At 40.0% G+C, this 27,145-nt stretch overlaps 2 protein-coding genes across 3 annotated transcripts in view; one reads left to right on the top strand and one right to left on the bottom strand.

Annotated features, from left to right (window-relative positions):
* dlc1 (DLC1 Rho GTPase activating protein) overlaps positions 1 to 15,583 on the bottom strand; it is an 84,791-nt gene extending 69,208 nt beyond the window's left edge. The window contains exons 1-3 of one of the 2 annotated variants that reach the window (XM_083975740.1): positions 15,479 to 15,583; positions 4,811 to 6,827; positions 131 to 265 (exon numbers count right to left, since the gene is read on the bottom strand). In XM_083975740.1, the coding sequence (XP_083831866.1) occupies positions 131 to 265; positions 4,811 to 6,760 (2,085 nt within the window). In that variant the 5' untranslated portion in view covers positions 6,761 to 6,827; positions 15,479 to 15,583. Of the gene's footprint in view, positions 1 to 130; positions 266 to 4,810; positions 6,828 to 7,880; positions 8,496 to 15,478 lie in introns of those variants that run through there. The other variant, XM_083975741.1, reaches the window with a different exon arrangement.
* Positions 15,584 to 16,507: 924 nt separating this feature from the next.
* slc44a1a (solute carrier family 44 member 1a) lies at positions 16,508 to 25,214 on the top strand. The gene is made up of 16 exons (XM_083975835.1): positions 16,508 to 16,868; positions 17,113 to 17,199; positions 17,817 to 17,959; positions 18,755 to 18,891; positions 19,142 to 19,235; positions 19,559 to 19,728; positions 20,438 to 20,527; positions 20,648 to 20,790; positions 20,908 to 21,094; positions 22,928 to 23,096; positions 23,230 to 23,386; positions 23,503 to 23,586; positions 23,686 to 23,823; positions 23,950 to 24,186; positions 24,502 to 24,576; positions 24,758 to 25,214. Exons 1-16 carry the CDS (start codon positions 16,845 to 16,847, stop codon positions 24,779 to 24,781), a joined length of 1,959 nt encoding a protein of 652 aa, XP_083831961.1. The 5' UTR covers positions 16,508 to 16,844; the 3' UTR covers positions 24,782 to 25,214.
* Positions 25,215 to 27,145: the final 1,931 nt, after the last annotated feature.

The following is a 27,145-nucleotide window of genomic DNA, read 5'->3' as shown; positions in this document are numbered from 1 at the left end:
GACACCCAACACAGTTCATCAGTTATGTGCAAGGAGACAGATGAATAATGCTCCCTAGTGGCCACTGGGGAACATGCAGTGATTAGTGCAGGTTAATTTCTGGCTTGCAGTAGAAACTACTCAGATGTACCAGGTGATGTCTCCGGTGGAGGGTGGGATCGCTGCCCATGGAGGAAGTCGCGCTGAGGGCATTCTCAATTTCCTGGTCTAACTGGTCCAGCTTCATAAGCAGCAACACCATCGAGTCCAGTCGTGTGTGTTCGCGCTGAATAAAGAGACAAATAAGAGAAAGAAACTGTCATCACTTCACTGACCTCATACATATAAAAGATTATCTTATTATCAATAAATGAGGCTGAAAAAATAAATTATATGAATATACTAAAACCAACTCTATGTGATCCAAGCAAGAGACATTTGAGTACAAGCTCTTCTGATAACGACGGCAATGATGTGTGTCATGCGGTGCAGTCATCTAGCCATTAATAAACTAGATAAATCAGGAATAAAGGGTGCTTCTATTTGTAGTTATTAGCCTACTGATCAGGCTACATTTCAGGGATAGCTGCTGTGCAACAATTTTATTTATTTATTTACTTTTTTGCTCCGTCATTTAATCAGTAATAAATAAGAGAAGACTGGCCACAAAATGCATTATCTTGTTTTCTACTTTGGAGAAGGCACAAGAATGTTATCATCATAATCTCATCTCAACACGTCCTACAGTTCTTGGCGTTGCTGTCATCTAAGGTCAGTGTCAACTAACATCTAATCTACAAATTCATACTAACATGTCTCCAAAAGAATATGTGTAACTGACTCAGTTCTGCCAACTAAACTTTGGCTTTTGGCCTTTCAAAAGCCAAAGCATCGTTTTCCTCCAGTTTTCAATTTCACCCAGTAATTCCCCTGACACTTTCACCCTCTATTTATATAACATCTCTGATCTATTTGTTCACCATATGACTTGAAGCATTTAAATATTTCCCCTTTAGTCACACAGTATGGCTGTCCATCCATCCAAACACTGTGATAACAAGTCTCACACTGACCTCAGGTGGTGTATCTCCAGTAAAACAAGCAACATGAGAAACCTTCCAGCCCACCTTCACACCCCACATGCCACTCTGTCCTCTGTTATCCCTCAATGCTGTTTTCTTTATACAATATAAGCCCTAGTTACAAGTTGAAAAAACGTTTAAAATCCCTCTATGCAATTCTAAACTCAGTAAATGTTTTCATTTCCTTCTGCATGTCTTTTAACCTGGCTCCGGCCGGGTGTGGCTCTCAGTCTGAGCTTCTCCCTCTTGAGGACCCCCAAGAAATTACGTCACACTGCTCATTAGTCCCAAACAAACCTTGTTATAATATGGTCCAACAGACCCTGTTAAACAGTTTATGAGACTGAGCTCATGGGATGCAGCCACTGTGACTGTACATTTGTGTGAAGGTACGGAGGAATGTTAATACGTTAATGTGAGCCTTGTTTTCTCCTATGTGTGACACAGTGAAGAGAAATCCCATCGGGTTAGGATGAAGCAAATACTTCATACACATCATACATTTCCTGCGAACTGGCTAATGTGGTTTGATGCTGTTTGAGCCAAGTTTACAATGGGTGTGTACAGATGACAAATTTCATATGAGCAGAGTTGTGACTAATGCTAATGTGTGTGCTGTTGACAGCCTTATGGGTCCTAGATAAAATCTGCATCACGATAAACAGGCCACTGCCTCAGCCCTGTGACTGGCTTCCAGCTGCATCCCTAATAACATCTTATGACATGCACTTACATTTATTTTCCAGTTAGAGTCCAATTAGCCTGTCAAAAACAGTTCCTATTGGGTTTGCAGAGAGAGCACATAGACATCGAGGGCATATACGTATGTGTGTGTCATGGAAATGTGTCTCTCACACTGATGTCTTCACTGGCGTCCGTAGCTAGCAGCGGCACACATCGTTACGGTCTATCTCTTTGGCAAAGTTTCTACAATGAAACATTGTATCATGGTAAAACAATGACATCTTTACGAGGCTTCGCTGAATGAACAAAAGCATCTGGCTCGAGATGGCAACAACAACCACAAAACGGCAGAGTAAAAAAACAAGTGCAACGCAATGTCAGGCAGCTCAGAGAGGCAAAGTTTTTCAGGGGGCATTCTGGTGGTTTGGGTGTTCTCAGAAGGTTTCTTTTCTCTCTTTCCCATCTTTTGAGGTTTCTCTTACATTCCTCTCAACTTCCTGTTTTTTTAGATGGGAGACAGTTCCCACACTGTTTGAACTCTTAGACCCCTCCTTCCCCCCTCTTTGCTCTTTTTCAACCCCCCCCCCCCCCACACACACACACACACACTCAGTGGCCTGCATCCCATTTCTCAGACCTGTCCATTAAACTGAGGGTCTCCGACTCTGCTGTGCTAAACATAACATACAGGCAATTACTCATCAAAACACTGCACATGCAGTCATGCACATTGTCTAGCATGGATATATCATTCATAACAGTAGCCAAAAGTTAATAAATAAGGACAAAAGGAAAAAGAGAGAGCACAGAGACGGTGATGTTGCCAAGTTGTCTACTGTTAGATAAATGGCTGTTGAGCCAGTTTGGCCCTGAGGTCAGGATAAGGCCTTGTTGCTAAAACAAATAAACACAGAAACAAAGCCCAATATCAGGGTAATCTCAAGCCATTATGCAAACCAGATGGGTTCATTTTACAAACTGAATCTGCAACAATAATATAGTCCACTGGGAAGACCGTCATTTGTTGGTACAATATCTTGTCAGGGATAATTCCAGATTGCTGTTTCCATTGTCAAATAAGAAATAATTAGATCCATTTGGTAATTTTATTCATACTATTCAAGAGATTTTTCTCCCTCTCCTTTACATGAGATATAATATTTTATTTCCCTTGTGATAGACTAATATCAATTTTAACTGCCTAAAGACTTTTCTGTCCTCATATTTTCCCCATAAATTGGCTTCATACGGACTGTGGTGCAGGCAAAGAAAAGATACGCCATTAACATGTGCAAGATGGATTGCTTTGGCACCTTCTACTTTCATGGCTGAACTCCTCTTTTTCAGTTACCAGGAGCCAGGTTTTTGGGAAATTTAGGTTTAAAGTCGCTCTAAAAATGAAATTAGATCCAGTGGAAATTAAGTGCAGCACAGGTTTTCCATGTCCCTGCACTGGACTGTGCTCTCTCTCCTTTTTGGCAGCTGATGTGAATGACATCAGTAGTGACTAAAATGACCCCCACAGTGTCAATGCACACACGTAGTTCATGTTGAAATAATGTGATAATACATGACTAATTGTTATGATTACAGAACTTGTGCATTTTTCAGGAAAACTGAAACAACCAGTGTCAGTGTCAAATAACGTGAATGGTTGCGTTGCATTCATTACTCACACAACATAGCTGATTTTTAAGGGGTTGCGCAAGTCTACAGCAACATGACATCACACACATTATCTGTTGAGATATGCAGATCTGCTACACTGAAAATACATTAAAGTAAGTTCAAAGCATTTTCTATATGTGAACAAGACCACATACTGCTACAATTCATCACCATGCAGCATCTTGTCACATCATAAAAACCATTATCATCAAAACGTCCTTTGGCACGCTTTAGTCTAAACATGGTTGGTAATCTAAAAAACAAACCAAAAAAAAAATCTTGTTTATTTTATGTTATATACGATGAGGACATTTTGTCATTAATGATTAACATCTTTTGAGGTAGTTTTTAAACATTACAGTAGCACTTTATATGAGCTTTATAAATCATGAACACATAATGAATGGTTTAACACACTTTTATGTAGTTGTACGCAGAGGTAAGTGTTTATCAACATATTTTCAACTATATTATAACTTCTCCTGTGGTTAGACACTGATGTATAAACATAGAATGAATGACAATATAGCAAAGGATAGCTGTTATGCTTAATGAGATACTGTATAAACACCTAAAATCTCCTTTACAACTTTTCTCTAGCTTTTTTAAAATAACACAATGTAAATTAGAAGATGTTCAAGTTAAAATTTCCTCATACAAAGACACAACATTGAAATCAACTCAAGTGCAAGCACTCATATTAAACTCTGCAAGAGTTGCTGTTTATCAGAGAGTGACTGCCTTCAACTAGAACATATCACAAGAATTTAACTTTCCACAATATGGTACTTGTCTAAACAATGTGCCTGCTTAATGCATGCTGTGGTGTAAATAATGGATTTCTTGTTGTCATTCCAAAAAGGCTAACGCTGCAACTACTAATGGTGAATACATTCTGTCAGTTCTCTGGCCTCTGCTTTGTTCCGTTGAGCTCAAATTCACGGACCGCTTATTAAGTTTTTGACTAGCACTGCGTAAATTGTACAAACTACAGTATTTGCTGGAGGAAGCTGTTTCAGCCACCCTCCACCCCTGAGATTACATGAGTCTCCAACCCTGTCTACATTCATCGTCTTCATGCCCTTATAGGACCTTGTTTTGCAATGAGTGTTTGAGAAAGAGCAAAACATTTCACAGATCCCCCCACTCACAGATTTGTAAGCATGTGAGAGTGAAGTCATTGTTTTCCTAGACGCTTGCCAGAGTGTGGGACAAAAATTATTTGTGGGCTGTTTATGCCCAGTAAGTCTTAGTTCATTTTGAGACAGAACTTCATTTGAGGTGCTGATGTTACAGCAAGATGACCACAGTGAAAAAAATACAAAGCTAATCACAACAAATACCAGCTTTGCCACACTGCCATCTCCCTTTCAAATCTATATTAGATTCAGCCTTACCTTTCTCATGCGTACTTTGACCACGTTGTCCTCTTTCACATCTCCAGGTTCATTTGGTCCATCTAAAGCTGGACTGGCAAAGTGTGCATCGCTGTAAGTAACCGTATGTGCGGCTTCTTCTGTTTCCTCCATTCTAGACAGCGTGGATCCTGGCCTGTGGTATTCCATCTGACCATCTGCCACCTCAGAGGCAGGTGACTCACTGAAGTAACGACCAGAGGCTTGGTTGCCATGGATTCCCTCTGGTGAGAGCTCATGGCTGACCTCTGCGCAGGATGATGGCAGGTTTTGGGCGTGCTGCTCAGCAACTGCATGTTTATCGTCCGTTTGAGAGTGCTGAACATCTGGATTTTGGGTGACATTCAAGGCAGTGTTCTTTTGAGGATCCAGTACTGAGGTGTCATCTGGCTCAACGTAGCCAACTTCTAGGATAGTGTCCAGTTTTGAACAACTAGTCTCCGGCTGCTCAGCTGTGGTTTGATCCACACAAACAACCAACTCTTTTGACGCTGAACTTCCATCCATGTCTTCTGAGGTGCTCATTTTCACATACTGGTCTGCGCTCTGAGTCATGTTTGTCTGTGTGGGGTCTTTTTCTGAATATCCAGTATCCATTTGTTCACATGACACATTGCTGTTAACTGTCACAGCGCAACACTGACCTTTGAAACAAATATCAGATGATGCGACCGGCCCATACCCGGCTTCTGCTGTTTTCTCGCAGGTTCCTGCTTGTGCACTTTCCTCTTCGTGAGGCCCGATCATCCCTGTCATTTCAATATTAGGCTGTTCCAACAAAGTCTGGTAGGATATTTCACAACCGAGCGGCTGATCCATTACCCCGGTGCAGTCATGATGATCTCGCTCTCCTCCTCCAATGTCTCTCGAGTGATGTTCAGGTCCTGTGTTTTCATTTAGAGGTTCTAGGTCATTTATTCCATCCAGCTTGTCAGCAGAATCTGCGCTCTGGTTTTCTTTTGCTACTTGGTCCCTTCCTCCTTCTACCATTAAAGTCACAACTGGTTCCGCAGTTTTGACAGCTGGTGACATCACATCACCACCCTCCATCCTGTCAACTGGACTGTGAAGCACGCAAACAGGTAGGTTTACATTTGTACTGGCATGCTCAGAGGTGGAAATCTTATCTTCCTCAACATCTGGGAGGTCAGTTTGAGGTTCCAGTTCTGCAGCAGGGGACTGGTTTAGTGTGGCCTCAGAGATTTCAGGAGGTCTGCTGTAACCCTCTGTATGGCTCTCCTTTGTTTCCTGATGATTTGGAGGTTTGCCAGGCTGCTCACCAGCACATTCAGACAGTGGAAGCCCATTGTATGCAGAGATAGAGATGCATTGTTGCTCTTCACGAGAGATATGTGGCCTTTTAAAGACATTATCGTCATTGCAGATGTCGTGGCTCTGGCTGTTCTCTGTGCCAATTTCACCTTCGTTGGTGATGGTTTTCTCACAGTGTCTGCTGATATCAGCTGTACAAGAAATATTTGCACTAGACTTCTGACTGTTTGAGTTACAGTGAAACTTTCCAGAATTCCCCATGTTTGCGGTTTGGAGATCCTCTGATTCAGAGACCCTTCGGGAAATGTCAACATCCACCAACTCATTAGGGCCATGAATGTTCCCCTCATGCAAATCCAGTGGGACTTTTTCATTATTTTCTTTTATTTTCAATTGTTTTAATTCTGTGCCATCAATCCCAACAGAAGCTGTCACTTCAAGTGTCTGTGCCAGGTCCTGAGTGGGTAGTTGGTGGCAGCCCTCTGGCATGGAGGCACACCTTGTCCGTCGACCTTGTTTGGAAGCTCCTGACCCCATCCAAGACCCCTCGCTATCAACTCCATGACAACAGACCAGATCCAGATCATCATAGCTGTATTGTAATCCTGAAGGGTGAGTCACGTGCTCCTCCCAGCTTCGTTTCCGTATGGCTACCGGCATGGTGGAAAGCCAGCACTATCCCATAGAGCTGTATTTGACACCAGGCAAAAGTGGAAAAGTAGGTCTGCTGCAATTGAGAAGAGAAATGGGGTTAAGAAACAGCCCGTGTTCTCAGGTTATTAGTTTACATTAAGTGAAAGTGCAGATGACAATATGGTAAATAATATTTCACTTCTAAAGTAAACAGCTGGGAGAAGTGGGTGGAAGTTCAAGAGGGGCGTAAATATATTGCATTCACAGTTCCTTGGAAAGTATAAACTCAGCTGGGTCTGTATAAGATGACAGGGAAAACTAACATGGGAAACTGATATTTTCATACAGAACCGTCACAAAGTTCACATTAGTACATGCTAGCAGGACTGAATGATTCTGACGTGGCTGTGTAACAAATATCCAGGAACAAAGCACAACAATGTAGCTTGGACTCCAAATCATCACGATAGCCATCCAGATAGGAATACTTATCGGTGTGTTAACTTTTTTGCATCTTTACAAGCTGGACTGTTAACAAACCAGTTTGTTAAACTTACCCTGAAAACCTCCAATACACATTTACGTCAATAGTGCAACACTAGTCTGGATAAATTCAGGGTGAAATACAGGTTTAACTGTAACTCTGCACCAACACATGTATCCACAAATGAGAATGATGTAACTAAAGGAAATTAAAACTGAAATGTTATTAAGTGTCCCAGAACAGCTTGTTCTCTGCATTTCAAAATCGTCATCATACATTGTGTGGTGCTATCACAGGAACAGAAGCAAGCTCTAGCCTATACCTCACTGTGTTTTTTTCCTGTTGTTCTAGGTCAGAATGTACAGCAGGATGCACTCGACTCAAACTGAATCTGATCTGCTATATTCCAAAAAACATGATGACAGAAGCGTAGGTACAAGGGTTGATAGGAAATCCTGGATGTGCCTACTGAGTGAGTGGAAGCTACACACCTGTTTTTATATCATACAACTTCAAAACAACATATTTTCTATTATGTAACTAGAGTGAGTGGTAAAGAAATACAAAGTATTTAGCACATTGTGTCATTGAGTTGTGTGTTCAAAATTTCATAAAGGCAACAATCAATTTTAAAATTTGAAACTTTTTTTTTGGCTTTTTCACCTTTTGTTTCCTCAGAGGAAAAGCTGGAAGATACCAACTGCCATCTGGACCATCTGTCACAAACCTGCACCTGGTTATGAGTTCATTTAGAGAGGTCACAAAAAATGTCCCAAAGCAGTTACTTCTTCAACTTGCCCTCGAACCAACAGCAAAATTGACACCTCATTTCATATAGTTCATGTTGAAGTAACAATTACTTCTCGTAAATTTTCCAGTGATAACATTGTTTTGTATTTTTTTTTCCAACAGGTGATAATCCAAGAAATGGTTTGCAGATCAAGGTTGTTTTGCTATTGAAAAGAGTTATCCAGAAATGTTTCCCAAGTTGCCTTTTCATTCATCCACCAAAAGCAATCCATCCACGTTTGGGTAACACAAATCCATCTCTTTCCAACAGGGTTGACATACGCTTTACTTTGTAAGAAGTCCTTAGTCTAGGTTTCTGCAAGCCATTTTCTGGACTCTAGTCAGTATCTTCGCTGTAAAACTGTCGGGCGGGCAGTGAATCCGCCAAAGGCAGGCAGAAAGCCGGGGAGCAGTGAAAAGTCCATAGACAACTTCCATCTTGATCACATTAAGGTTTTTGCTGACGCTGAATGCCAAAGAGTCGGGGTGGTGTAAGAGGGGCCGGGTTTTCTTTCCCCCACTCCACCCCTCTCTCCTCCGTTCTATCCCTTTTCTCATCAGGTCCCCTCCCCGCTGGTTTTGACAGGGAGTCTGAGTCACATCCTAGGAGCCCCATCCCCCGTCTCACAACTCACCCAACACACTATACGCATTTATTCACTCCACCCTCCTTCGATGTACTTTCTCTCTTCGCTGTTTCAATAACTTCCTCTTGATTTCTTCTCTCAAAACTTGTCTCTTTCCTCTTCTTAGTGGACTTTGTGCCCGTACTTCCTCAGCTTGCTACTTCACTAAGCTGGGCAAGACTCCCACCAGTTGGTTTTGATTAGTAACAGACAGGCTGCTTCGTAAGACCTCTGGCTGTGGGCCAAGACAGATTGCTCTTATGTTTAGGCAGTTATATCTGAGGCATGCTTCTTTTTTTTAAATAATTTGTCATCTTGTAACTCTACAAGCATTCTTAACCAAACACACTGGCACTAGTGAAAACAACACAAGGCAAGATATCTTTGCAGCTGTGCTTTAAGAATACATTTTTTCAATATGACCACTGAGAAAACGTTGTATCACAATGGGAACAGCTTTGAACGAGCTCTAAATCTGATATCTTTGTTTTACAGGAGACTAAAGCATTTAAGGAACGAAATGCCAGCAATTCACTTCCTAATATAGTAATTTTTGAGAGGCACCTAGTAGAAAGAAAAGGCAAAACCAGCCATTGTCACCAACACAATTTAAGACAAGTGGTAATCAGTAAATGTTGCCTTTAACCTTCCATTTAGACTGCATTTGTAAAATAAGCATTGAACAGTCAAAGACCTGCAGACCTCCCAAAATGAACGACATAAATTAATAACACTCACACCTCCTATACTCTCATTTGTGTCACCCAAGCACTAGAAACTTATGAAGCCAACCTCATACAAAATTCAAGCTGTGACCAGATTTACATTTGCAATTTTTTGTCAACAGGATCAGCTGCACAAAAAGAGCAAAAACATTAAGGCAACCGGGACAATCCAAACACAAGAGAAAACTGGAATGAAGCCCCCTCCAACCACCACCACAACCCTGGCCTCTAACCTCTGGGTCATCCAGATGTGAGGTGAGACTCTAGATAAGTCTTTTCTTGGGGCCCTTGCTGGGAAACTGTGCACTGCTGTCAGTGTTGGCTCTCCAGGGACACAGATGGTCATACTCAAAGGGGAAGGATCCAAGTTCAACAAGACTCCTCAGCAACATGTCACATGATGCGCTCTGTGGTTATGCCGAGTGCAGTGTAACGAAATACAGATCTTTTCAGTCACAGTAGCTTCCATGTGGATATGGCTGATGGTTGAAGCACAGGGGCCGACACAGTGCATGACTTAGGCTATCCACTCATTACCTCCTGTGGACATCCAACACAGGCCTATAATTTAAAAGACCAGGCCACCCCCCTGCCAATCAGACCATCCTGCACAGCCCCAGGGCAACTGGTCGACGTCACTATCTGATCCATCAGTGATGTTGTGCAAACACATGTTCAATCAACACATGTGAGACAAGATGCCCATCAGCATTGTCTCTGTATGGTTTGGTGTGAGCTGCAAGCTGAAGCATCAACATCAGTGCATTAAAAAAATGTAGCTTGAACAATCAGAGTTTACAGGTACAGTAGTTGCTCTGTTAGACACAGAGGTGAAAATAAGCATGCTAACATGCTGAAAATGGCAGTATTAACTTGCTGAACATTGATGTGGTTTAGCAGGTAAAAGGACTACAGTATAATGTCCATCCAAGCTATGATAATACGCTAATATTTAGCTTTTACACTCAAAATAAAGTGGAGTTTGGGCGGATGAAGATACTACTTATAGGACATTGTAAACATTGTAAACCACCAAAAAGGACAACATTTAAACAAAAAATGATGGTAAAACTAGAGGAAAGGTAAGGTGATCAAGAAGGTTATTACAATTCATCCTGATGGGACCTAAATTTGTTTACAAAAATTTGCAGCAATCCATCCAGCTGAGACATTTCACCCAAATTACACATAGTGTCGCTAGACGGAAAAGTCACGGGATTGCTGAAATTATCAGGTTACATGATCTGGGAATCCTGAATGTCTGTATTAAGATTTCTTGGAAAATTTCATCCAAAGTAGTTAAGATGCTGATTCCAGCCTCGGCCGTCGTGGTGATACATACCGAGAGACAGACAGACAGACAGACAGACCCGGCTTCCCTCGAGTCATGCTGCTAGCACGGCTAAAAATGATTCACTCTTAGAAATAACTTTCCACTTATTATACAGAGCCTTGCATGTGTGAGTATAACTTCACAGAACAAACTGGAACTGAAGCCTTTTCCTTTTTTGTGGTTCTTTGTGTGGATGGGTTGTGCAGCGCAGTCAATTCTGGAGTCTGTGTAAATGCTTACAGCGTACTGTACATAGTTATTCCTTAGTATGTGAATATTTATTTGCCCTTAAGAGTCATCATTACAGACTAGACTCTGTCGAGGTCCCACATCACAGACAAGCATGGACACTCATCGGCATGCAGCATCATTGGTCACATGTCTGGAGTGGTCACATACATGGTTAAGAAAGACCTATTCATGATTCACCCTATAATCCCCCACTGTTCAAGCTTCTTAAGTGGAGCAGTGAGGGCCCAGAGGAAACAGCCTCACATTCCTCACTGATATAGTTTATTATTGGAAAAATAAGCCAGCCTAAATCATGGGCACTGAAGAACACAAGAGTGTTTGCTCATGTAGGAAAATGTAGGTGACGCTTACAGAGAAAAAAACAAAACAAAACAAAACAGAAAAAACATTCCCTCCCATAACTGAGTCATTTTGAGTTCTTGCATATACAAAGACTGCTTGGAAAAGATTTTGTTACAGCCTTTTTAAGGCTTCTTTAAATAACTACTGTACTTGACTAGTATGTAAGTTATAAAAATGTATCTTGAGATCATTTACACTAAAAGGAAAACTAAACAAAATGCCAGAATCTCATCTGACGTTCTAAAAATAACGTCAACAAACCACACCAGGATCTTTGCAATCCTTTCCTGTCACTCGCTATGCCCTGTGGTTAACTCCCATTTTCAAAAGGCCAGAGTCATGCCGGTTTAAATAACAGTGTTCGTGGCCTGGGTGGGAACTTGAGCAATCACAATATTCTTGAATGAAACCTCACAGCGTAGATGATGCAGCTTAAATGCACGTAAAAACCCAGCTGAGGGCTGCATTGCTGTCTTGATTTAAAAAAGTAAATCAGGGAAGTTAATCATCTGTTGATTTTAACTTTTTTTGCTTGTGTGGGTCTAAACGCAAGAAGCCAACGTGGGAGAAACCGAGGGGGTCCTTGGCCACTTATCATGGGTTGTAATGTGACTGTTAGCGTGGGAACAGGAAGTACAAGTTATTGAGGATTCAGACCATAACAGGCTAAAATAATCTTCTTGAGAGAGGGTCCCTGTGTGGATGTGTGTGCATGATGCAAGGGAGGACATTTTATGTGTGTGTGTGTGTGTGTGTGTGTGTGTGTGTGTGTGTGTGTGTGTGTGTGTGTGTGTGTGTGTGTGCTTTGTCAAATCAGACGATAGAGACTTGTGTCATCTGGACCTTATATCTTTATGACGACAGTGGAAAATTCTCACATTGTGAGAAAGTCCCATCCGTGCTCCCTGTGTACCATCTGTTTTCTGTTTTTTAGATGTCTCACATTGTTAAAAGCCCTTAAGAAGTCCTTGCTCTGAAAGCAAACATCCTGAGATAAGCATCACTCACAGTCCCTGCATTAGTGTTGTAAAGTATTTGGTCAAATCTAGAATTATATTTCACATCAGCAAATATAAAAAAAATGTTAATAACACAAAACCACCAGAACCATTAACTGCAGATGAACCTCATTATCTGTTCCGGCTCTAATTTTTTGTTTCCCTCATATCTTGTGTAAAAGTGTACAATCTCATGCAAAACAATATTCTGTTGATACCCAATGTGCACCTATTATATACAGGCTTTTAGAAAATAGGATGCTAATGTACACGTCAACAGCCTGCTTCAAACAAGAATCAGTTTTGCAGAAAATTCCCCTACTGAGGAACTGTGAATGTTTTAAGGTACAAGCAGGAATAAACAAAAACTCCAACTAAGAAAGCCATCACAACTTTTAAAGAACCCTATCCTTTTTGTCCTACATCCCCTTTTTCCAGATTTCTGCAGATTTCAGAAATAAAACTAATATGGCCACTCTCCTCTAAAATCAAAATGCTACACTTAAAAGAAACACAACTGGTTTAGAGTTTAAACATCCTATTTCAGTACACCGCACTGCAGACAAAATTTGTTAAAAGAGGTTAAGTGTTAGAGTCAGGGATAAAAAAGTAAATGAAGTCTCTGTCTTGCTCACACAATCTACAGTAGGGGAGAGTGGGGTAAGTTGAGCCACTTTTTGTATTCAGGATCACTACATCAATACAATTATAGTTTTGTTGCTAACTAACACATCTGCATATATTTCAGGATGTTTTGCATCCCTACAAATTAACAGAATGAGTGTAAATGTAACTGTTTTTAAAATATAGCATGTTCAAAAAAAGTGGTCTTGTGACTCAACTTACCCCATGAATGGGGTAAGTTGACCATAGGAGTGGGGTAAATTGATCAACCCCCCCTTCTTTCCTTCCATCCATCTCCTACCTCCACCTTTACTTAATATTTCATCTGTCCAGGTTACAGGTGAACACAAACTGCAGGGACTTCCTGCTGAGCCACCAACTCACTGAGATTTGGGGAGTTTTGGAATTACGTGGCATCTTGGGAAGAATCCCAGAGATTTTTCTTTGAAAGTAACGTTTAGCACACTATAAACAACTTTTCCTGTTTATAGGAACATACTTACTGTTATCACAAACATACAGAATCTTGATTTAATCATTTGGACATATACAGCCAAAATACATTCATTAAGTGTATAGGATAGGTGGCTCAACTTACCCCTGGCCAAATGGACCAACTTACCCCACAGCTACCTTAGCATGGGTTTATTACTCCCATAGCTAAAATGGTGCAGTTTCATGCTAGGTTTACTACCTCATGTTGTAGCTCATAGATACCACAACCCATGTATAAAACAAATTTACAATAATCTCTTTTAGTCTAAATACAATTCTCATAAAACTTATGATCGACAAAATTCACTTGTGAGAGTGAAAAAAGATTTTGGGGTCATAAATATTAAACCAATTTACTCACGTGGTTCTAACCTTCACAGACTCCATGAAATGATGCCTGCCTCCCAAATATTTGGTCACATGCTAACTTTTTCCTATAGTTTCCTAGAAACAAGGGGTGGGTCAACTTACCCACTGGCTCATCTTACCCCACTCTCCCCTACCTGCATCTCAAGCAGACAGTTCCATATGGATCACGGCATGGCTAGATGGCAACAACAGCTGGATCCCATTTGTGTACTCTGGCTTAAACACGTGGCCCATAACCCTTTAACCACCTGCACCTCAGCACATTCTCACACTTCTGTAGCCTTGTTCACAAGAACGCACACTTTATTTAAAGAATACATTTAAATACTGGAATTCACATTTGGTTTGTGATATTTTACCAACAAAAACCGGCTGAACTTTTTGGAGCATCACTGCATTAAAAGGAAAGAAATGTCAGTATTTGATTTTTAATGGCTCGTCTTGGGAGATGCACTGTTTCTTTCAAAAAAGGCCGAGGGACCCACAAAGAACCTACTGTTAAACTGAAAAATGTGCAATTTGTCACAATCCCTTTCAGCTTTTTTTTTTTTCAGAAAAAAAAATCAATATATTCCCCGTTTGTAATTCACCAAATCCTTTAAAGCTTAACATTTTCTAAATGCTTGAATCTAGATTATTATCTGAGGACAGAGGCACATAATATTTATCCTCTTGTCTTGTTTATGAGGAATGACTCTTGAACTTGGACCAGATGCTTTGAGTGCCAAGTCAGTGACGTACTACAACCCCCCCCCAACCCCCCACCCAGGACTCTGTTGAACATATGCTGTGTTGGCATTGACTCTTCCAGTGGAGATCCAGGAAAACGTGTTGTCCTTGGACACCGTTGCCACAGCAGCATCAGCAGGACATACTTGAGACCAAGAGTCAGGAGATGCGGGGCCAGGAGCTGTTTCATCATTTGATGAGAGGGACCTCTCAACAAGTTATGTTTCCACTCCATGTTGGTTTGCATTTTGGTTCCAAATGTAACCTCCCAACATCTGTGGTTGTTTGGACTCACATACGGACATAATCAGCTGCTCGTCATATGTTCTGGTCCTGCAAGATCTGTAGGCTATTTCCTTCCTCTATGTTTTGCATTTAACCTATACTGACAGAATAATCAGGGGCATTTGTGTCTGTCTGGAATTCAATGTTTTAAAAAAAATATATATACTGTATATGTCTTTGACAGCAGATATTATGCAGTAGTCTGGGACACACCTTCAAAAGCACAACTACACAACTGTGCCTTCACAGTAAAAAGTGAATGAGATTGCTACATTTAAATATTTGCCTTCCCTTCCACCCCTCTACCCAGCGCAGTAGAAAACATATACAGTCTATGAATAAGAGCTGGGGGAGAATAAAAAGCAAGTCACCTCTTCTGCAGGAAACTGTTAGACATTCCAGCCCACTCAGGAAGTCTACAGGTCAGGAAACCTGCACTGTGAGGAGCAAAAACCTCTTGAAAAACAGCAAGGGTGCTATCTCCTTGAAACTGTGTTACTCTAAACATCTGCATCTAGTTGAGCCATTAATTGCAAACACTTTAGTCAAAACTATTAGGGAAAAACCTAAATTCCTAACAATGAAATGATGCATGGGGAGCCAGTATTTCAGAAATACAAAAGTTGCGTACAAAAACAGGAAAATTTCAAATGACTACTCTTTGCTTTGACTTTTAAATGAGGAATGCTCCTACCAGATGCAGTGAATTTGCACAGTGTCTGAGAAGATGATCCTTCAGCTGGAGGGGCTGCGGAGGCTCTTGATCGACGTCATCGACTCAGGTCACACTGGGGCTGGCACCCTGAAGTCCTCTAGTCTGCCAGCAGCAATGGGAGTGACTGTAATATACAGTAGGACAACATAAGCAAGCTAGGATATGATTGCAGAAACGACTTGAAAGAACTTGAAACAGACTGTTGGTAGGCGACAAAATAAGGAGTCCTACTGTAAATATTATTAATTTTTTCTTTTGATTTTTAACACACTGTCGACCACGTTAACACATATTTAAAAGGTTATGCAGACACATTTGTGCAACCTCAATAAAGTCTCAAAAATTAAAGGTTTAGGCTTCCCAATGAGACCGGGCAGGCAACATGAAAACGTGAGAGTGGCTTAACTAACTGTCAATGCCCAGGGCTAATGACACTGAAACGTGTCATGACTCAGCTTCTTGGGTTAAATATGGCAGCCTCAAGATGACACAGTTAACGAACTGGCAATAGGCCTACCCACTAAGCGGCCAATTTTTTCCCCCAATAAAGTAATTTTAGTTCATTATGTTATAAAGAGAAAATACAGTCAAAAACCGTACAGTAGTAACCCTATATTCACCTGAAATCCCTCACATTTACAGTTACTGCTTTACTCCAGCAAACGGCGCCAAATTCTTCACGTCCTCCTAACTAAACGTGCTGCTTTCAGGAAACATGGTAACTTTCGAAATTATATGATCTTCAGCTTTGACCAACAACAATGTGGGAAAAAACGATTACTCTCACTGTCTGCTACTATTACTACTACTACTACTACTACTACTACTACTACTACTACTACCCATAGCCTAATGGTATTAATATTATGATTATTATAATAACATTCTTAATAATAATCTGATAAAATAGCCTATACAGCGCCTGACATTTTGCCTTTATCTGACAGGTAGGTTATGCTGAACATCTCGGGCAAGAGAAACCGATTTTTTTTTTTTTTTTTTAATGCATCACCATTTGCCAATGTTATCAAAATTAATTTTCAACTGAAACTATTTTTTTCAGACTGTCAGTGAAGGCAGCACAAGATATTCGACTCCTTCCCATGGATCTACTTCCATGCTCCTTCCGCGTTTACCTGTAGCGTTGAACCACGGAATGGGCGTTTGTTTGTGTAATGAACGCGGCATTAGATAAAAGTGTAAATTTGTGTCCTAGCACCGGTCGTAGTGGAAACAAAGGAGAAAATAAGAAAGAGAAGAGCACAGGGGACATGAAAAGGGACAAAAAGTTTGACCGAAAATAGTTTTGTTTCGTTGTGGGTTAAAGTTGTCGTAATAGTTCACAATGGGATGTTGTAGCAGTCAAGAGGTAAGTTGTGGCTGCTTTGAAACTTCAAAAGCTTTACTACTCATCTTGTGCAGCATGCGTGCCACTTCTTGACCTCTTCAGCAGGGGCAGCCGCCTGTTTTACAGCAACAACAACGCACTAGCTTGTTTTTTGTTTTTGTCAGCTGATGTTGGAGCAGCAGCAGCAGCGACGCTCCTGCAGCGCCTGCAGACCCAACACAGAGCTGACGGTAACCGCTCCTGTCTGTTCTTTATGCCTTGGCAGAGCAAACGAGATTGGAGTCCGCTGGAGGACCGCAGCTGCACTGACATCCCATGGCTCCTTTTATTCATACTGTTTTGTATAGGAATGGTAAGTCTTTGTACTTTTGCATTTATCAATATGGCTTAAATTGTATTACAGTTCAGTAGCAACACAAAATGCATAAAATTGACCTAAACTTCAAGGACTTTTTGCAGGGCAGTGTGTCTATACATGTCTGTACATTTACTATACTAATCAGCCAGGCTCTTTAGCAATAAAGTTGGAAATCATTGAACTGTCCCTGTAATGTAAGCAGCTAACCTCTGCTGTGACAGCCCTGTAGTAAGGTTTGGTTGAAAGTAAACCAGAGACATCCTGACTGAGTTTCATGGTCATTTTGGAAGTTGTAGTTTGTGGTATTGGTGAATTTCATTGTGTTATGCTCAGCCTAAGAACAACAACTACATGCACAGCCTTCAGAATGAATAGAACGTTGCATCATCTAGTTTTTCATTTATTTTCAACAACAACTCAACGTTATAACCTCCTCAAAGGTAGGATTTATTGGACTGTTGGAAAAAACTGCATTTGTTTTAGTTTACTTTAATTGTACACTAACAGGTTCTGAACCTATGTCAATTGAACTTTCTAAACTATGAAAGCTGTAATTAGTCTTGCACGTCATGCAGATAATGAACACTCTCTACCCTATATCTCATGTGCAGGCATGCATTTGTGGCTATCCAATTGCCACAGGAGCTGCCTCCAGACTTGTATCGGGATATGACAGTTACGGCAACACCTGCGGCCAGGAAAATGCGAAGATCGAAGGAGTACCCCTGAGTGGCCAGGACATGACAGAAAAGAAGTTAGTGTGATTATTTTCAAATGACCTAATTTTTGTGTTTATTCACTGATATTTTCTTATTCAAACAAATAATGATTTTTAGATAGACAACAGTGCCAAATCATTACATTATTGATTCTGTACATTGAAGTATTTATGTTTAGATTTTTTTTTGCCCCCTGTAGTTGAGTGTTGCTAGCACAGAAGTGGCCATTCAATATTACTTGTGTACATGCAAGGATTGCATCAGGTAATCCTAATCTAATTTGATGTGTTTGTAAATGTACCTCCTGTTCTAGCTGACATAGTTGATAAGGTTTAGCTGAGGCCAGGTCATGGCTTGTTTACATTAAAATGAATGATGTGTTGAATACTTATTTTCCCCACTGAATATCTGAATCACTAGCATCATATCAGAGCATGTCTCTAAGTTATTTTCTGCCAGTGTGATGTGATAAACTCATCATCTGGAAAGAAGAGTTACAAATTCTCCTTGTCATAGTTTGTGTGAGGAGTCTTTGATTGTATTCCTGTTTTTGGGACAGCAGATTTCCATTAGCATGCAGCCTGCAAGCACGGTTTTCCCGAAACAATGGGTCATGCTTTATTGATGGGCTGATTGCCCATGGAGGCTTTGAATAAAAGGCGTTTGGCTACAAAGAAGGATCTGTGTGACGGGGGAGCAAATGTCAACAACTTTCAGTTTCTGACCAGACAGAGCAGCCCCAAACTGGCACAACATTTGATAAAGACATTTGTAGCAGCTTCTACACTGAACCGTTAATACAACTGAAATTAAAATGTTCTTCTTCTCAGGTACGTCTTCTTTCTAGACCCTTGCAACCTTGACCTCATTAACAGGAGGATCAAGTCCATTGCCCTGTGCGTCTCCAAGTGCCCTTCTACTGAACTGCAGTCATACAGCGACTTAAAAAAGTTTGCTCTGAATAATGGTGAGAAAACTAGACAAATGGTATAATATTTAAGCAATAAGAGATTTAAGATGTTTAGTATTAAAGAGAAAAGTTGGTTCAGGGTACCTACTTAGAGTTTCAGTTTATTCCTATTTACACATATTTATAATAAATGTTGGACATAAATGGGATATACATTGATGACCATTATAAATGCTTACAGATAGATTTTGGAAATATTTTAATGAAATTGAACATGTAATCTAATTTTTGCTTTTCCTGTCTTTAGGCTCTCATCTCTGTACCTATGATATTACTCCGACAAGATACCCAAGTCATTATGAGAGAACCACTAAATGTCCCAAACTTCCTGTTTCACCAAGGTAAACAAGAATATCCTATAGCTCTCAATAAAATGTTAACTCATAAACAAGATTGTTACTTTACCCCCGTATGTAATGCCATTGTTGTTATCTCTTGTAAGAGGTAAGAGCTTGTCAGGGGTTTAGAACAGCTAATGTGGCAACAATATGTTTAAACGAAGGTAACAACTGACAGAGATGTTTATGTCTCTGGTGTTCACAAGGGACACAGCTAGTCTTGTAAAACTGCCATATTTCCCAAACCATACAGTATAGATATCTGCCTCAGATCTGTTCCTTTGAACTAAATTAACTCCTTTTCTTCATCTTTTTTGTGTTCACAGTAAGGCTGTCCCGGTGTTCCACCGCTGTATACCTGTGGATATCGCCTGCTATGCTCAATTTGCCCAAGGATTCATCACATTTGTCAGCGACAACACTGTGCTGCGCCGTGTCATTGCTGGGGTGTTGGCCGCCAAGGAGATCATCTTTGGCCTTTGTGTTCTGGCTTTAGGTATAACCCACAGTTACATCTGGCTCATCATGTGCTAGTGGATATCTTAGATAAATAATGAATTGTTTTTCTTATCCTATGAGAAACTATGGCTATGTTTTTTGTTTTTCTTTACTGCTGCTCCCACAGCGCTGCCGTAATTGCTGAGGAGGATTCAGTAGGAAGTCAACTGTTTGAAAGGAAGCTATTTTTGTCAAAATAATAACAGGAAATGTCTTAGTGGTTTCACCATTGTATATGCTCAAGTTCAGCTAACAAGCATTAATCTGTGGGCTAACATTACTCATTGGTGCAGTAAAAAAGACAGAACTGATCCTATGTTAATTCACATTTGATCAAAATGTTTTCTTTGTTATCTGGCAATGCTGTGTGAATTTTATCGGGACAGTTTTCCCTTCTTGGGATGTTTGGTCATTCTCACAGTTTTGTACTGTTTACATGAAACACCAGGACTCACACTATGTAGATAAATTGAATTTATTAGCATGTCAATATACTGTATGTTACATTGTTATATATGTTATTATATACTTCTTTTTTATTATATTTCCTCACATCCACTTTTACATCAAAAGTATTTCAACACCCAGTACAGTGAACAGATAGCAAATGAATCAGCATGTTGTTTCTGCAGCTTGATAAAACATTTTCCACTTTTGCAGTGTTTGATATACTAATATGATTTGCTGTGTTTATTTTTCCTCTGCAGTTCTGTCCCTGATCATGATGGTTGTCATTCGTTACATCTCTAAAGTGCTGACGTGGATTCTAACAATTCTTGTAATCCTCGGCTCCATAGGTAACAGTCTGTTGCATTATACATAGCTATGTAACTCATTTTGACATATTTTGAATATATTCAGGCACTCCGGAGTACATCCTGCTGATGCACGTCACCTTTTGCTCTGATCTTTTCCAGGTGGGACAGCCGTCCTCTGGTGGCTGTACGCTGACCACAGGATTGCCCTTGAAAATAACACCTTATCAGCATTTGGGAAAGAAGTGGCTGCCGACAATGTCAAGGCCCTGCTTGTGTATGCGATTGGTGCAACAGTTTTCACGGTATGTCCGAGTGCACATACTATACTACATGTGTTTGTAAAATATCTGCTCTTTAAATGTAATGTTACTGTATCTAACATGACTGAATACTAGAAACCTCTTGGTGTAATCTTTTAGGTAGTTCTCCTGCTGGTGATGTTCTTCCTGAGGAAGCGTGTGGCCCTCACCATCACGCTGTTCCATGTGGCGGGAAAAGTGTTCATCCATCTTCCACTGCTCGTTCTGCAGCCATTCTGGACCTTCATCTGCCTCATGCTCTTCTGGGTCTACTGGATCGCTGTGCTTCTCTTCCTCGGGACTTCAGGTTAGGACAGAAGTTGATTTATATGTATGTTTTTCAGATTCAAAACGACATTCAGAATGCTTCAAACTTTTTTCTGATGTCCGTGCAGCACACAGATTGGTTTTCTAGCATCAGATGCGATAGTGACAACATTTTCCCAAACAAGAAGAATATTAAATTTGTTATTTGTGACATTTTGTCTTGGTTTAGTGGCATGACTAAACTCCCACATCTGGAATCTTGTGCCAGTCTTGTGATGTGGGAGGATGGAGTCAAAGAGCCACTTCTCTCTTCATCTCCCACTTCCCTTTTTTTCTACAGTCGATTTAGAAGTCTGCCAAAATGTTATTTAAAACAAAAGGCCAGCACAAGTGAAGTCAAAACCTCCCACTGTCTTTTTTTCTATGTTAACTGTTCTTTCAGTTATTGGGGTCACCAACCTTTATGAAACAGAGAGCTACTTCAAGGGTACGGAGCAATACGAAGGGCTACTTGTTTGATCCAAGATATAATGATGCAACGTCCATCTTCGATATAATAATAATAACAATAATGATAATAATAATAATAATAATAATAATAATAAACATAGTGTGTTTTGAAACACATGCAAATCAAATAAAAATTAATCTGCACAAAATAATAATAATAATAATAATAATAATAATAATAATAATAATAATAATAATAATAAGACCAGTTCATTGAGAGACCAGCTGGTTATGTTACCAAATTACAGTTGTTTTACCAAAGTTAGAGATATACAGAAACAAGAAGCCTGACATACCCCCCCCCCCAAGCAGCACACTGTGTGTGTGGTTAGCTGGTGGGTATAGGCTACAGACACACACACACACACACACACACACACACACACACACACACACACACACACACACACACACACACACACACACACACACACACACACACACACACACACACACACACACACAGGATGTGTACTTCATCAGGTCATCTTACAACACCTAACAAAGTGCACGAATACCAGTGCAGAACCTACTCACCGGGCCACCTGTTGCAGCTACACCAGTACTCCCGTTTTACAGTGAAAATGCAATTATAGCAATAATTCTCGTGTTACAGTGCGTCTGCCGGGTTTTCGGCCGTGATCGTCTCTAGCAGCGTCATGGGCACGTCTAGGTGGATCTTGTGACCAAGGGTAGTCAGGTCATTTCATTTCGAAATTATTGTTATTATTTGTTATTTGTACCCACCGCTCGTCCCTCTTTATGTGCCTGATCTTACACTCATAATCAAACAAGTGGGGAATGAGAACTCCGCAGCACTACCTGTAGTTTGCTATGATTCGCTGATCACCCTGTGTAGCAATAAAGGAAGAGGTAAACATTAATGAATACAACTGCAGCTGTCATGAGATCTGAAATCTGTCACCTCAGAAGTGTGAGAAAGTAGATTATGTGTGGAGTACTGAAGATATTGTATAATATTACCAGATACATTTAATAAGTTATTTTATGAAATATGGTATATTTTGACATCTTTGGATATCTTTAACCATTTCTGCCATGTTTATTTTGGGCACATTGTCTTGCTTTTGTTTCCCCTTTTTCACATTTTATGCCTTTATTAGTGATGTGGAGTTGTCCATAGTGAAACAGAAGAAAATTAGCACGAGTCACAACCACACCAAGTGATGGAGAGTGTAGAGTTCATGAAGAGACACCATGAGAAAGTTGTGAGCTGTTCACTGTTTGACGCAGATATATATAAATTAAGTCCATCTGGTACAATTTATTGCAAATATCAAGGAAATGCAGGGCGACATTTATTAAAACTAAAGTCAAACTCACGTTCGTATTTTCCTCACAGGGACACCAGTAAAGAACAACTCTACAGGTGCAGTTGAATACCACATGGAGGGTCCTCTTCAGTTCTTGGTGTGGTATCACGCTGTGGGTCTCATCTGGATCAGTGAGTTCATTCTGGCCTTCCAGCAGATGACCATCGCTGGAGCTGTGGTCACCTACTATTTCACAAGGTACAAAAAAAGTCACTGTAAAAGACTGGTATTTTTAGCACATTGTAGATTTGATATCAAATCATAATAAAAACTCAATTTCAGTCCACATGATCTCAATTAATGGTTTCTCCTTGTATCTAATTAACATAAGGAATAAGTCCCAGATGCCAGTGACTCCCATTCTGTCCTCTATGATACGTACCTTGCGCTACCACCTGGGTACTCTGGCCAAAGGCTCCTTCATCATCACACTTGTGAAGATCCCTCGTCTCATCCTAACATACATCCACAGTCAGCTCAAAGGAAAGGTGAGCTGTGAAATCATTATTAAATCTCTAGAAACCACTTGGGTGACAATTCCTGGCACACCTGTATGTATTATTTTGTTCTCAACCTAACTTTTTAATTTTTCTTTCTCTCATAGGAAAATGCCTGTGCACGTTGCATGCTGAAAGCTTGTGTGTGCTGTTTGTGGTGTCTGGAGAAGTGTTTGGCATACCTGAATCAAGTAAGTTATCTCAGGTTGGTGAAAAAAGAACATCAAACATACACAAGACATAAAATGCCAAGTATCTGAGCTAAAGATGGCCACATTGTATCATTTCAGAATGCTTACACAGCAACAGCCATCAACAGCACCAATTTCTGCACCTCAGCCCGGGATGCTTTTCTCATCCTGGTGGAGAATGCCCTCCGTGTGGCCACCATAAACACTGTGGGAGACTTTCTCCTCTTCCTGGGAAAGGTACCAACCAGAGACACATTCTGCTGCACTGTGCATCAAACAGCTTTGGAGTTTTTCATGTAGTGTAATCCCCTAACCCAAACGGACCACAATGTTTTCTAACCAGCCTTGAATCTACGTTCTTAGGTGCTTATAGTCTCCTGTACAGCTTTTGCTGGCGTCCTGGCTCTCAACTACCAGCGGGACTACACAGTGTGGGTGGTGCCTCTCCTCATCGTCTGTCTGTTTGCCTACCTGGTGGCCCACTGCTTCCTCTCAGTGTTTGAGAATGTGGTTGACGTCCTCTTTCTCTGCTTTGCTGTGGATTCAAAGTACAATGATGGCAGCTCTGGACGGCCATACTACATGGATAAGGCCTTAATGGTAAGAGGAAAGCGAGCGGGTTTTGTTGTTGTTTTTTTAAGCATTTCTTATTCACTTTTGTAGCATTGGATGTTTTTATTTATTTTGGCCCAGTGGCTGCCATAACACAGAAGCTCTCAGTGACTCATGACAGTGACCATTCAGGTCATTTTGTTATATTCATGTTTGAATATTTGGCATCTTCTTAAAATCATGGACAGAAGGAAATCATTTTCATTTGTGAACTTAAAGGTGTATTTTTGCTGCAACCCTTTTTCAGATGTTTTTCTTAAGGTACAAGAAGAGAAGGTAAAATAAGTCTGTTTTCCCTCCTAGGAATTTATCGAGAACAGTAAGAAAATGGGTCACTACAAGCCAGACGAAGGAGATGGACGTGAGCTGAAACCCATGGTGAGTTGCACAACCTTTGTAGTATCTTCAGTGTATTGGAAGTGAGCTATGTCAGTTCAGTTACAAAATAAGAACAAAGTTGTGAAATGCTCCAAAAATACTCATCTGTTAGCACATTTATTGGTTGGAATAAGAATTGGAAGAAGACAAAATGAGTGATTACTTCTCTTTTTCCTTGCAGACACGTGGGGGAACTTTAGCTTGACTGTCAGAGACACTGCCAAAACCACTTAAAATGCTCTAAAGCTTACTATAACTCAGAGTTTCACCAGCATTTTACTCCAGGGACATCACTAAGATAACAAGTTTTTTTTATATATATAGAAACGTTACATGACTCATTGAAAGGTGTTTCAAGATTAACTGATTAGTTTTGACAAAGAGGGATTGAAAATTAAAACTTTAAACTAATAGTTGTACAGCAAAATCTTTAATAAGATGGATGCAAAAGGTTAAGACTTGAGATTTCCCTTTTTTTTTAGTTTAGTTTAGTCATTTTTAATAATATTATGGGGTTAGAGTAGGTTAACATGGTTTAACATGTTTGGTTTTCTTCTTTTAATTATGTTAGCTGTGGTTTGAATGACTATGGTGTAAATTTTAAAATGGATAACTATGTTTTGTCAAGGCTGTTGAAGTTGTTTGTTACTTATTAAATTTTATACTTGAATAAAACACAGTTTTATTGTTTGACCATTTTTCCATATTGACAAAACCCTGCAGGGAATAGATCGAACATGATCTTGTCATATAGTGTTTCCTCTCCAGTTGGTCTGCTGCCTGCATGTCATGTCTTTGAACCTCAGCTGAGATATCACACGTGCTGCACTACTGGCATAAAATATAAAACTATGTAATACACTGACATAACATTTCACAGTCAATGATTTTTAAAGTGTGAAAGTGCAATTGTTAGTCCTGAACTTCAGCTCAAGACATTTCAGGGTGTATTCAGCAAAATTAATCATTGTTTTTCTATTATAAATTATTGATTCAATCTTGTATTCTGATATTCTTCTGCTTACTAAAGAGAAAAACTTTCACAAAGAAGCACAGGGCAACTTTCCTCCTACCTTTAGCTGTAGGTCCACTTTCAACCACCTGAGGGCACTAAAACCCATAAAATGAATGACATTTCCACTGTAGATGGCATGCCCTTCAAAAATAATGAAAACAAAATGACATTATTACCTTATATCAGGACTTATAGGTTTAGTGTTCTCTGAATCTGTTTATAAAAAATAAATTGTGTTGACAAATTGATTTGTCATAAACTCCTGGAAAAATCTGGGAGTTTATAGGACTATCATCAAATCATCATTTCATTTACACTGTAGTAAGACTGCAGGAGTGTGTTTAGCTGCTGGATGAGGCAAAAATGTGCTCAGTAGGAAGATTTAGTGATTCTTTGTTTCTAAAATATCAAATTTTCATTTGTTCAGAGCATAAGCTGCATTAAACATTGACAAACACTGGGATATTGATGTAAATTTAAATAAAAGGAGAAATTAAGACCAAAAATCTTTGTTTGTTAGTGTAGATGATGTATTGTTATGCTGTATTGTCAGTCTTTAAAATATCTCGTCTACAACAGTGGTAACATTGGTGTATTTTTATTTGTGTCTCTATGATCTACTGATCAGCACATATTGTGAGTTCATATTTGCCATTGGGATTTTTTTGTAGATGTTGAAGTACTGAATGTGATCACACCCTGAAGTAAACACAGTAGATTTAATGTTTTTCCTTCAAACCGTAAAATGTAAAGGTGTTTTACTTACAGTATAGGTCACCTTGTAGGTTAGAAATGTTTATGATCAGCATAGAGTTTGACTGGCCTACCATCTGTTTTCCCATGAGTGACTTCTCAATCTACTAATGTACAGATTACGGCCTCAACCCCCCTGTTCCTTTACAATCCAGTATTGACCAGGAAAGAATCAAGCCACTAAGCAGTTAGAGGTTATTGATGGGAAAGCTCTCTCTGAGCACTGCTGTTCGCCTCGATAAAACTCAAAAATTGCGAGCAAAGCGGCCAGACTTGGACATTTGTCCATTAATGGCTGGTCAGTCACTTTCCACTTCTTATGCAAGGCACAAACTCTTCTGTTTTTTATACACAGGTTACAGACTAAAGCAACCTTGCTTAGGCTTCAGATGCCACATCAGTGCAGTTTTTCCTTTATGAGTCTCTAGGGGTTATTGAGGAGGTTCTCATAAATGTTTAGGATGTTCTAGTGGTTGTTCCAGGTTTCCACACAAGTGGTCACCGAAGCAGTTCTAGGGATGGTTTAGGAGATTTTAGTAACCATAATGAAAGTTGTAGTGCTCCTTCGGGAGGTTATGGAGGTCCTTAAAGGGGTTTTAGCAGGTTTTCAGGAGAGTTCTTGTCTTCTTGGAGTTTTTAGGTTTTTTTGGTGTGTTTTGTGTTTATTAAGATGTCCTAGAAGTCCATCAAAACGTTTTTGGTTTGCCTTTTTGATGTGATATATAGACAGCCTTCCACACTAAATGAGAACATATGTCCCATTACATCTTCAGTGCTTCTTGTCATAAAGGTGACACAGTG

The sequence above is a fragment of the Trachurus trachurus genome, assembly GCF_905171665.1.
Source record: "Trachurus trachurus genome assembly, chromosome: 1".
NCBI classification, from domain to species: Eukaryota; Metazoa; Chordata; class Actinopteri; order Carangiformes; family Carangidae; genus Trachurus; species Trachurus trachurus.
The sequence above is the reverse complement of the archived record's forward strand: the minus strand, read 5'-3'. Positions and strand labels throughout refer to the sequence as shown.

Coding starts and splice junctions, on each gene's coding strand:
- slc44a1a (XM_083975835.1), top strand. CDS start 16,845: ATGGGATGTTGTAGCAGTCAAGAG. Junction 19,729..20,437: donor CCTTTGTGTTCTGGCTTTAG/GTATAACCCACA, acceptor TTTCCTCTGCAG/TTCTGTCCCTGATCATGATG. Junction 23,587..23,685: donor GTTTGGCATACCTGAATCAA/GTAAGTTATCTC, acceptor GTATCATTTCAG/AATGCTTACACAGCAACAGC.